General features: G+C 35.7%; 1 protein-coding gene across 1 annotated transcript in view; it reads left to right on the forward strand.

Annotated features, from left to right (window-relative positions):
* CFAP47 (cilia and flagella associated protein 47) overlaps nucleotides 1-12770 on the forward strand; it is a 434654-nt gene that overhangs the window by 302650 nt on the left and 119234 nt on the right. The window contains exon 50 of the mRNA XM_025371837.1: nucleotides 9885-10013. Within this exon, the coding sequence (XP_025227622.1) occupies nucleotides 9885-10013 (129 nt within the window). The remainder of the gene's footprint in view (nucleotides 1-9884; nucleotides 10014-12770) is intronic.

The raw sequence follows: 12770 nt of genomic DNA on the forward strand, positions 1-12770 counted from the left end.
TTTTTTTTTTTTTTTTTTTTTTTTTTTTTTTTTTTTTTTTGAGACAGGGCCTCACTCTGTCCTCGGGCTGGAGTGCAGTGGCACCATCTTGGCTCACTGCAAACTCCACCTCCCAGGCTCAAGTGATTCTACTGAGTAGCTGGAACTACAGGTGGGTGCCACCACACGAGGCTAATTTTTGTATTTTTTGTAGGAACGGAATTTTGCCATGTTGCTCAGGCTGGTCTTGAAATCCTGGGTTTAAGCTATCCAAAAAAAGTGCTTGGACTACAGGCATGAACCACCACACCTGACCTGAATTTTTGTCAAAAGTTTTCTGTGCATTAAGTGAGATCATTGTGTGTGGGGGGGTGTGTGTGTTCCTACATTCTATTACTGTGGTATATTAAATTGATTGATTTTTGTATGTTGAATGACCATTCATTAATTCATTCTGGAAATGAATTTCATTTGATCATAGTGTATAATCCTTTGGCTATGTTGCTGAATTCAGTATGCCAGTGTTTTGTTGAGGATTTCTGCATGAATGTTCATAAGAGATACTGAACTTTAGTTTTCTTTTCTTGCAGTGTCTTTGGTTTTGGTATCAGGGCAATGTTAGCCTTCTAGAATGAGTTAGTAAGTATTTCCTCCTCTTCAAATTTTTGGAGGTGTTTGAGAAAGATTGATGTTAATTCCTCTTTAAATGTTTAGTAGAATTCAACAGTGAAGACATCTGGTCTTGGGCTTTACTTTGTTAGAAAGTATTTTATTACCGATTCAATATCCTCACAGTTTTGTATCTATGCAGATCTTCTATTTCTTGAAGAGACAGTTTTAGTAGATTGTGTGTTTCTAAGAAATTTTCCATTTAATCTAAAGTAATCAATTTTTGGTGTACAATTAATAATATTCTCTTATAATCATTTTTATTTTGGTAAAACAGATAGCATAAAAACATTTATATACGTATATATATATCTTAATTCATGTCGCTAGTCATGCATATCAAGATGGAAATCAAGTTCCTCTTGTTTTGCATTTATGAATAATATTTCAACAGCATCTTTGTATATAACTCTTCACTGACTGTGCTAGTTTACCTGTAGGGATAAAATTTAATATGCAAGTTATTTATAGGATAAGTAACAAAATTGATATGTCAAAGGGGATATGCACTTTCAAGATTGTGGATTTTGCAAAATAACTCTCCAAAAAAATATCCGTTTTGACTCTCACTGTCAGTGTTTGAGATCAGGGCTGTCACTCAACATTTTTATCTAAGGTGAATGTTACCAAAGATGTTAAGAATTGCCAATTTGAAAGAAAAATCTCTTTTTTTTATTTTTGGAGGGGAGTATAAGTAATTTGAATCTATATTTCCATATAATATATTTATTAAATTTTAGTGTGTTATTTTAGCTTTAAATATTAAATTACAACTTTTACTCTCTACCTTTAATGCTTTCTAAAATTTTAAGTAGCATGACAATATTCTGTTATTTACAGATTTGCTTAGGTCAGTGTCAGGTATGTTTTGAGTCATTTTTGGTAATTTATGTTGCACATTCCATCCAGAGTTTAGAACTAAGCCCAGAATAATATTAGTATGCATGTGTACATAAACATAAAAAATAAATATACAAATACATATCTACACACCCATTAGAAAGAATTGGTTCTCGGATTTATGTGAAAGTTGAACAACTAGATTAATGTCCAGAAGTAATTGAGAAGGAACAACAATACACCATGTGTAAAATTCTTAAATATAGGATGGTGATATTGAGTCTAGTACATGACTACCCACAGATGATGGCAGGCAGCATAATCTAATGTCACGCTTTTCAAAGAAGCCTGGAATTTTGAGGGACTTGGGAGGAGAAATATTCTAGAGGCAGCAATGCAGAAAAAGAATACTTCCCGGAGTTCCATGACTGTGGGACAATGAGAGGACCACAGTGAGAACCTTCCTGTGGCGGCTTTGCATACAATTTCTTACAGTATATTCTTAATCTGATTTAATTTGTTTTGCTACTATAGAAGAAATTATTTAATTTCATGGATATGTATAGTAAATTACTCACATTTAGTTTCATAATAGCAGTTATATTCCATATAAACATAAAAGTGATCCAATAATGGCAAAATGAAGCTGACAGTGAATATAAGATGTCACATTGTCTTGTCAAGTCTCTATCCTCTGTCTTTTAAAATGGAAAAAAAAAAAAAAACCCAGCAAATGTTCTACTGATGATAGTAAATGTTATGTCTTACAAGTATTCAAAGCCCATAACAGGCATGATCTGTGCCTGGAAGAATTCATGGCCTGTGCCTGTGGCTTACTGTCACTGCATTGGACAGTGAGGACATATATGTACCTGAGGACAATGCATTTTTAAAAAGAAGTGGATTTCAAACATTTTTGTCTAAGACCTAGAACAAAAAAAATTGATTTTACAGTGTGACTCAATAAACACAAACATATACATATTCTCTATTATATGCACAGCTACAAATAAAACAGAAACAAAAATTGTATGAAACAATACTTTCTTTACTACATAGAATATGTTTTCAGTTTAATGTCTGTGCTGTCCGGTATTAAAGATACTGGAAACAAGTGACTATTTCAATTTCAATTAATTAAAACCAAATAATATTACATTAGCCATATGTGGCTAGTGGCTAGCATATTGGATAGCACAAATATAGAATATTACCATCATTGCAGAAAGTTTGATTGGAAAGCTCTAGGTCTATTCTATTATGTTCTGAAATAATTTCATGAATCGCTGTTGCAGTTGAAAGCTGAGGTTTAAATATGTAAAGAGAATCAGCTTGGGAAATGTATGTTTAAATACATTCACACACTGAATTACTGAGATTTTTTTCAGAACAGTGGATTAACCATAAAAATATTTCTGTGGGTACAACATGCAAATGTTGAAAATGCTTTCTCTATAACAACACTATACAATATAAATAAAACATAACCATTATGTAATTTTAAAAATTATAGTAATCATATAAAAAGAAACATGAAATGAATTTTAAAATATTTTTGTATATCCAAATGTATAATTTCTTTTCTTTTTTTAATTATACTTTAAGTTCTAGGTTACAGTGCACAACGTGCAGGTTTGATACATAGGTATACATGTTCATTTCCCACCTATGAGTGAGAACATGCAGTGTTTGGTTTTCTGTCCTTGTGATAGTTTGCTGAGAATGATTGTTTCCAGCTTCATCCATGTCCCTGCAAAGGACATGAACTCATTCGTTTTATGGCTGCATAGTATTCCGTGGTGTATATATGCCACATTTTCTTGATCCAGTCTATCATGGTTCCAAGTCTTTGCTATTGTGAATAGTGCCGCAATAAACATACATGTGCATGTGTCTTTATAGTAGTATAATTTATAATCCTTTGGGTATATACCCAGTAATGGGATTTCTGGGTCAAATGTATTTCTAGTTCTAGATCCTTGAGGAATCGCCACACTGTCTTCCACAATGGTTGAACTAGTTTACACTCCCACCAACAGTGTAAAAGCATTCCTATTTCTCCACATCTTCTCCAGCATCTGTTGCTTCCTGACTTTTTAATGATCGCCATTCTAACTGGTGTGAGATGGGATCTCATTGTGATTTTGATTTGCATTTCTCTAATGACCAGTGATGATGAGCATTTTTTCATGTGTCTGTTGGCTACATAATGTCTTCTTTTGAGAAGTGTCTGTTCATATCTTTTGCCCACTTTTTGATGGGGTTGTTTGTTTTTTTCTTGTAAATTTGTTTATGTTTTTTGTAGATTCTGGATATTAGCCCTTTGTCAGATGGGTAGATTGGAAAACTTTTCTCCCATTCTGTAGGCTGCTTGTTCACTCTGATGGTAGTTCACTCTGATGATAGGGTTTTCTAAATATACAATCGTGTCATCTGTAAACAGGGACAATTTGACTTCCACTTTTCCTGATTGAATACCCTTTATTTCTTTCTCTTGACTGATTGCCCTGGCCAGAACCTCCAACACTATGTTGAATAGGAGTGGTGAGAGAAGGCATCCTTGTCTTGTGCCAGTTTTCAAAGGGAATGCTTCCAGTTTTGCCCATTCAGTATGATATTGGCTGTGGGTTTATCATAAATAGCTCCTATTATCTTGAGATACGTCCCATCAATACCTAGTTTATTGAGAGTTTTTAGCGTGAAGGGCTGTTGAATTTTGTCAAAGACTTTTTCTGCATCTATTGAGATAATCATGTGGTTTTTGTCTTTGGTTCTGTTTATGTGATGGATTACATTTATCGATTTGCGTGTGTTGAACCAGCCTTGCATCCCAGGGATGAAGTCAACTTGATCACGGTGGATAAGTTTTTGATGTGCTGCTGGATTCAGTTTGCCAGTATTTTATTGAAGATTTTCACGTCGATGTTCATCAGGGATATTGGTCTTCAGTTCTCTTTTTTTGTTGTGTCTCTCCCAGGCTTTGGTATCAGGATGATGCTGGCCTCATAAAATGAGTTAGGGAGGATTCCCTCTTTTTCTATTGATTGGAATAGTTTCAGAAGAAATGGTACCAGCTCCTCTTTGTACCTCTTGTAGAATTCGGCTGTGAATCCGTCTGGTCCTGGACTTTTTTTGGTTGGTAGGCTGTTCATTATTGCCTCAATTTCAGAGCCTGTTATTGGTCTATTCAGAGATTCAACTTCTTCCTGGTTTAGTCTTGGGAGGGTGTATGCGTCCAGGAATTTATCCATTTCTTCTAGATTTTCTAGTTTATTTGCGAAGAGGTGTTTATAGTATTCTCTGATGGTAGTTTGTATTTCTGTGGAATTGGTGGTGATATTCCCTTTATCATTTTTTATTGTGTCTATCATTTAATTCTTCTCCCTTTTCTTCTTTGTTAGTCTTGCTACTGGTCTATCAATTTTGTTGGTCTTTTCAAAAAACCAGCTCCTGGATTCATTGATTTTTTGGAGCGATTTTTGTGTCTCTATCTCCTTCAGTTCTGCTCTGATCATCGTTATTTGTTGCCTTCTGCTAGCTTTGGAATGTGTTTGCTCTTGCTTCTCTAGTTCTTTTAATTGTGATGTTAGGGTGTCAATTTTAGATCTTTCCTGCTTTCTCTTGTGGGCATTTAGTGTTATAAATTTCCTTCTACACACTGCTTTAAATGTGTCCCAGAGATTCTGGTATGTTGTGTCTTTGTTCTCATCGGTTTCAAAGAATGTCTTTACTTCTGCCTTCATTTCATTATTTACCCAGTAGTCATTCAAGAGCAGCTTGTTTAGTTTCCATGCAGTTGTGCAGTTTTGAGTGAGTCTCTTAATCCTGAGTTCTAATTTGATTGCACTGTGGTCTGAGAGACATTTTTTTGTGTGTGATTTCTGTTCTTTTATGTTTGCTGAGGAGTGCTTTACTTCCAACTATGTGGTCAATTTTGGAGTAAGTGCGATGTGGTGCTGAGAAGAATGTATATTCTGTTGATTTGGGGTGGAGAGTTCTGTAGATGTCTATTAGGTCTGCTTGGTGCAGAGCCAAGTTCAATTCCTGGATATCTTTGTTAACCTTCTGTCTCATAGATCTGTCTAATATTGACAGTGGGGTGTTAAAGTCTCCCATTATTGTTGTGTGGCAGTCTAAGTCTCTTTGTAGGTCTCTAAGGACTTGCTTTATGAATCTGGGTGCTCCTATATTGGATGCATATATATTTAGGATATTTAGCTCTTCTTGTTTAATTTCTCCCTTTACTATTATATAATGGCCTTCTTTGTCTCTTTTGATCGTTATTGGTTTGAAGTCTGTTTCATGAGAGAGGAGGATTGCAACCCCTGCTTTTTTTGCTATCCATTTGCTTGGTAGATCTTCCTCCATCTCTTTATTTTGAGCCTATGTGTGTCTCTGCACATGAGATGAGTCTCCTGAATACAGCACACTGATGGGTGTTGACTATCCATCCAGTCTGTGTCTTTTAATTGGGGCACTTAGCCCATTTACATTTAAGGTTAATATTGTTATGTGTGAATTTGATCCTGTCATTATGATGTTATTTTGCCTGTTAGTTGATGCAGTTTCTTCCTAGTATTGATGGCCTTTACGATTTGGCATGTTTTTGCAGTGGCTGGTACCAGTTGTTCCTTTCCATGTTTAGTGCCTCCTTCAGGAGCTCTTGTAAGGCAAGCCTGGCAGTAACAAAATGTCTCAGCATTTGCTTGTCTAAAGGATTTTATTTCTCCTTCACTTATGAAGGTTAGTTTGGCTGGATATGAAATTCTTGGTTGAAAATTCTTTTCTTTAAGAATGTTGAATATTGGCCCCCACTCTCTCCTGACTTGTAGAGTTTCTGCCAAGAGATCCACTGTTAGTCTGATGGGCTTCCCTTTGTGGATAACCCGACCTTTCGCTCTGGCTGCCCTTAACATTTTTTCTTTCATTTCAACCTTGATGAATCTGACAATTATGTGTCTTTGGGTTGCCCTTCTTGAAGAGTATCTTTGTGGTGTTCTCTGTATTTCCTGAATTTGAATGTTGGCCTGCCTTGCTAGGTTAGGGAAGTTCTCCTGGATAATATCCTGAAGAGTGTTTTCCAACTTGGTTCCATTCTCCCCATCACTTTCAGGTATACCAGTCAAATGTACATTTGGTCTTTTCACATAGTCTCATATTTCTTGGAGGCTTTATTTGTTTCTTTTTACTCTTTTTTCTCTAAACTTCTCTTCTTGCTTTCTTTCATTAATTTGATCTTCAATCACTGACACCCTTTCTTCCACTTGATTGAATCGACTATTGAAGCTTGTGCATGCGTCTCGTAGTTCTCATGCCATGGTTTTCAGCTCCATCAGATCATTTAAGGTCTTCTCTACACTGTTTATTCTAGTTAGCCATTCATCTAATCTTTTTTCAAGGTTTTTGGCTTCCTTGCGATGGGCTCAAACATCCTCCTTTAGCTCGGAGAAGTTTGTTATTACCGACCTTCTGAAGCCTACTTCTGTCAGCTCGTCAAATTCATTCTCCATCCAGCTTTTTTCTGTCACTGGCGAGGAGCTGCAATCCTTTGGAGGAGAAGAGGCACTCTGGTTTTTAGAATTTTCAGCTTTTCTGCTCTGGTTTCTCCCCATCTTTGTGGTTTTATCTACCTTTGGTCTTTGATGGTGATGACCTATAGATGGGATTTTGGTGTGGATGTTCTTTTTGTTGATGTTATTCCTTTCTGTTTGTTAGTTTTCCTTCTAATAGTTAGATCCCTCAGCTGCAGGTCTGTTGGAGTTTGCTGGAGGTCTACTCCAGACCCTGTTTGCCTGGGTATCACCAGTGGAGGCTACAGAACAGCAAGTATTGCAGAACATCAAAAATTGCTGCCTGATCCTTCCTCTGGAAGCTTCGTCCCAGATGGGCACTGGCCTGTATGAGGTATCAGTCAGCCCCTACTGGGAAGTGTCTCCCAGTTAGGCTACATGGGGGTCAGGGAACCACTTGAGGAGGCAGTCTGTCCGTTCTCAGAGCTCAAACACCATGCTGGGAGAACCACTGCTCTCTTCAGAGCTGTCAGACAGGGATGTTTAAGTCTGCAGAAGTTTCTACTGCCTTTTGTTCAGCTCTGCCCTGCCCACAAAGGTGGAGTTTACAGAGGCATCAGGCCTTATTGAGCTGTGGTGGGCTCCACCCAGTTCGAGCTACCCTGGCTGCTTTGTTTACCTACTCAAGCCTCAGCAATGGCGGATGCCCCTCCCCCTGCCAGGCTGCTGCCTTGCAGGTCAATCTCAGATTGCTGTACTAGCAGTGAGCAAGGCTCTGTGGGCGTGGGACCCACCAAGCCAGCCGTGGGATATAATCTCCTGGTGTGCCATTTGCTAAGACCATTGGAAAAGCACAGTATTTGGGCAGGAGTTTTCCGTTTTTCCAGGTACAGTTTGTCATGGCTTTCTTTAGCTAGGAAAGGGAAATCCCCCAACCCCTTGTGCTTCCCAGGTGAGGCGATGCCCTGCCCTGCTTCGGCTCACCCTCTGTGGGCTGTACCCACTCTCCAACCAGTCCCAGTGAGATGAACCAGGTACCTCAGTTGGAAATGCAGAAATCACCTGTCTTCTGCGTCGATCACACTGGGAGCTTGCAGACTGGAGCTGTTCCTATTCAGCCATCTTGGAATAGACCCCAAATGTATAATTTCACAACAGAGCTAATATACAATTATTAGTAGTATGTTTTACATTCTATTTTACACAGTCTGTGGAATACAGTGTATATTTCACACAACACATCTTATTTAGGACTACCAACATTTTAATTGCTCAGTAGTCACATGTGACTAATGGCTGTCATATTGTACAGGACACGTCTAAAGTTACAACTTTCAGAACTTTTGGTCACCTGTCTAACTGTCTGTAAAAATATGGAACACATGAAACATCTGTATTGCCTGTCAACACACGAAACACCTATATTTCTCACCTCCCCCACAAAACAAGTTAAAATATTTTTTTTTTTCCAAATTAGGCATTTCTTTCTTTTAGATATCTGTCCTTTTCAAGAGCAGTGTGACCAATAGTATCTTACTGTCACCTAACCAGGAATAATAAGAACATAAATAAAGATGTTATTTATTGAGTTTTTGCTCTGTGCTTTTGGCTAATTGCTTTCATATGTGTTTCATTTCAAGTTGGTTTTATATACACACGTTATTATATCTTATTTCAAGATGATTTTACTTCAAGCTCTCTCTCTAAGGAGACCACACTCCAAAAAAATAGAATTTATTAAAAGAAATTCAGGAAGAGTTTGTTGCTCTCAAGTAAAAACTAGGAAAATATTGCTGTTTAATTTTAGTTCTACTTGTCTTTACAATTAAGGAAGTGTGGATGCTACCGTAATTCAACTACACAGTATTTATAGGCATTGCTGTAAACTATTTGATTATGATGCGTGACTAGAAACACATAATTTTGTGTGCAAAGGTTTGTTTATGTCAAGCTGGTATTTAGAGGTCAGGGCCCATTTCTGAATCATTTCCATAAGAATATAAACTTTAATTTAAAAATTAATACCAATTTATATAGGTCAATCTTAGTATTAAAAAAAATTCCAGAGAGTGACGATTTTTCATAGTAATAACTTTTGGGGTTTTTTGTTTTCTTTTGTTTTTGAGACAGTTTTGTTCTGTCACCCAGGCTGGAGCGCAGTGGTGCGATCTTGGCTCACTGCAACCTCCTCCTCCCGGGTTCAAGTAATTCTCCTGCCTCAGCCTCCCAAGTAGCTGGGATTACAGATGCGTGCCACTATGCCTGGCTAATTTTTGTATTTTTAATAGAAACAAGGTTTCACCATGTTGGCCAGACTGGTCTCAAACTCCCGACCTCAAGCAGTCCACCCATCTCAGTCTCCCAAAGTGCTGGGATTACAGGCATGAGCCACCATGCTCGGCCTCACTAATAACTTTTATAACAAAGTGTTTAACATTTTATGTATTAAACATTTTCAAGAAATTTCATGCTTGGAATATTGTGATATTATATAAAATAAAATAAATGTTATTTTAATAGGGTAATAAATAGAGCATTAAAATGACTTGGAAAGAAAATAAGAACAGTTACCCTAGGGCAATAAGTATTCTGAAAGTTGTTGCATTTATTTCATTTTCCACTTTTTAAAAATTATCTCAGAAAAGCTGTTGAAAAATTACCATTTTAATGGAGATTTTGAAAATATTTCCTTAAACTCTTTCCTTGAGCTTTTCCTTAATAGTTCTGAATATGTATCAGGTTTAATTCTAATACTGACATCTAGAATTAATTTTCGCTTTATATTTATATGTTTTAAGCTAGAGTAACTTTAATATCTATAGCTTACCTTTTGTTTTAGAAAACTAAACCCTGATTAATAGGGCATCTTGTACTTTTGTGTTGTAGGTACAATTACATTTTCTATTATAAGAAGGAAATGTGATGATTATGAGGATGACACAGATCAAGATCAAGCACTCTCCTGTCTTGATTCAATAGCAGAACAATCTAGCATTTTTGATGATGCAGACGCGTGTAAGTTTATTATGACAGAGTTTCACTATTAGTTTGCATAAATCCAAATCATCATTCACTTTTGAATGAAATCGTTTACACGCATAATACATACCCAAATTTGTATTGCATATGTCTGTAAGAATTTTAATTCAGTATTAACTATATGTAGTTCTGGAGTTCATTCTGGAGTTCCACTGCTATTAATGTCAATAGTATCAAAATACTCAGCTAGAAGAGTGCCCACTCTTCCATAATTGTAAAGCTTTACATATTTTTCTGTCACTATACAAAAGCATACAGCAAATTTCTGATAAAATATTAATGAGTGTATTATTTTAAAAATGTAATATGCATTGCTTACTTCAATATAAGAGATACTAGCAATCTTCCTCATATGCCAAAGAAACTAAACACCATTTTTCCCCCTATATTATAAAATTTTATTTGAATGCTGTTCGATATCATGTCTTTTTAGTACAAGTTCCAAGGAAAATAAGGTGATGAGGAGTTGGAATACTCAGGGCACGTTTCCTGGAAATGGGTGAATGAGGTTTTCTTTTATGGGTGAATAGCAGGGATGTAAGGCCTTAGTAAAGAAAAGTGGCTCAACAGGGGCAAACTTGTGGAGACATTTTAAATGTTATACAAAAGAAGAAATCTTTATTGAATGAATTTGTATTAGATAGCATTCTTCACAGAAACAGAAATGATGGAGTGTGTGTGTCTGTAGTTGTGTGTCTGTGTGTACTGAGAGAGAGAGAAAGATTTGCAATTGACACCATTGTGGGAGCTGGTAAATCTGAAATCTGCAAGGCAAGCCAGCAGGCTAAAAAGTCAATGTCAATGTTGCAACCTTGAGTCCAAATTCCCCAGGATAGGACAGGCAGGCTGGAAACTCAGACAGTATTTCTATGTTACAGTCTTGAGAAAAAATTCTTTCTTTTTGGGGGAACATCAATGGTTGCACTTAAGGCCTTCAACTCATTGGACGAGGCCTACTCAATGGAGGATAATTTGCTTTACTCTGATTATACTAACATAAATATTAATCACAGTTCTAAAATAGCTTCACCAGAACATCTAGACTAGTGTTTGTTCATACAACTGGGCAGTATAGCCCAGCAAAGTTGACACATGAAATTAAGCATCACTGAATCCATGGACTAAAGAGTGGTATTTAGAAATATTCAGAATGATTTGGAAGAGAAGTTGGGCCAGTTAGACTACTGCAATGGCAAACTGAGTTTAAAGTGAAGACAACCAGATCTTTTATGATGATAGTGGTGGTGGAAATATAGAAATATCACTAAAGATGAGAAATATTTCAGAGACTAGCATTGGATGACTGTCCTTATAGAAGATAACGAAAAAGGGTATTGATTCCAAAAAATAATAATAGAGTTTGTTTGTATTTTTGTCAATAGAAAAAAATAAGACAGAAATTCAGAAACAAAGAAAAAAGTTTGGGAGACTGTAACACTTAGCAAAGTTTTGTACTTCCTGATGTTGATCTGACATCAAGACATTTACATAGCAATATCCAGTTGCCAATTGAATCTTTATAGCTGAGACTAGGAGAAAAACAATATTAACATGGGTTGAAAAGGTTTAGGGTCTCTTTGAGTGAAATCATGCAGGTGAGACAAAGGAATAGATAATTGCTGTAGATGTGTTATGCTAAAAGTTAAATCCTCAGTAATATCTAGGACAGAAGAACCATGAAGGAAAACCTTCATGAGGGTTAAAGTGTTCAGAAGAGTTTGAAGGAAAATCAAAATATTATGATTTTATGTTAATAGGCTAAAAAAGACTGATCTCTGATAAACATACTAACCTACATATTAACAAGTTGAAAGATAGATTAAAAGCTAGGAAAAGTGTACCTGACAACATTTAAGGTATCCCTAGTTCTTCAGACAGGCCTTTTCATATCCTTACTCTCAGACAGAATTAACTTTTCCCCTATAATAACATGGATCCTTTTTTAAAGACTGCTCCACAGTATATTTATTTTCAATTGAGAAATCTTCTAGCTTTCTTCTCATCAAATAAATGAAAGCAACACCTAAATCAGAATGTTTTAACCTTCCAAATAAGAAAATATGAAAGATAATGGTAACACTTTTAATGAGAATCAGATCAAAAGAGGCAATCTCATGCATTACAACAGAAATTTAAATTGATAAAAACTTTTTGAAGAGAACATTTATAGTATGTTTAAACTTTTAATAATTTTTTATCTTCTTCAATCCAACGATTCAGTCTAAGGAATTTGTTAGAATATTCGAAGATATACAAAAAATACAATATTTAAGAATGTTTCTTATGTGATATATTGAATAATTGAAACTAAAGTTTTAATAGTGAATATTTTATGAATAATATAAATGTGTATATTTTTATGTACATATGAATGTATCAATTATGTATATTGTATACACCCCACTATATTTATGTGTGTATGTCTATATATCTGTATCTTTCTTGATATTTTAAACCTTGAATTTTATACAAATATATTAAGTAGCTGTCATTTTGTCATGAAATTATGAAGAACTTCTATCTTGATGCTATTCAGGAGTTTCTAAAATCACTATAGTGAATGCTATTGATTTTATAATTAGAAAACTATTTTAAGTTGTTCAAGATTCAGAGTTAAAAAACAATCATTATTTTATTGGTGTTTTCATCAATAAATCATTCACCAATCCCACTCTAATCAATAAATCATACTCAATGTACATGTTTAGCACTGTAGGAACTAAATCAGCTACA

The sequence above is a fragment of the Theropithecus gelada genome, chromosome X, assembly GCF_003255815.1.
Source record: "Theropithecus gelada isolate Dixy chromosome X, Tgel_1.0, whole genome shotgun sequence".
NCBI lineage: Eukaryota > Metazoa > Chordata > Mammalia > Primates > Cercopithecidae > Theropithecus > Theropithecus gelada.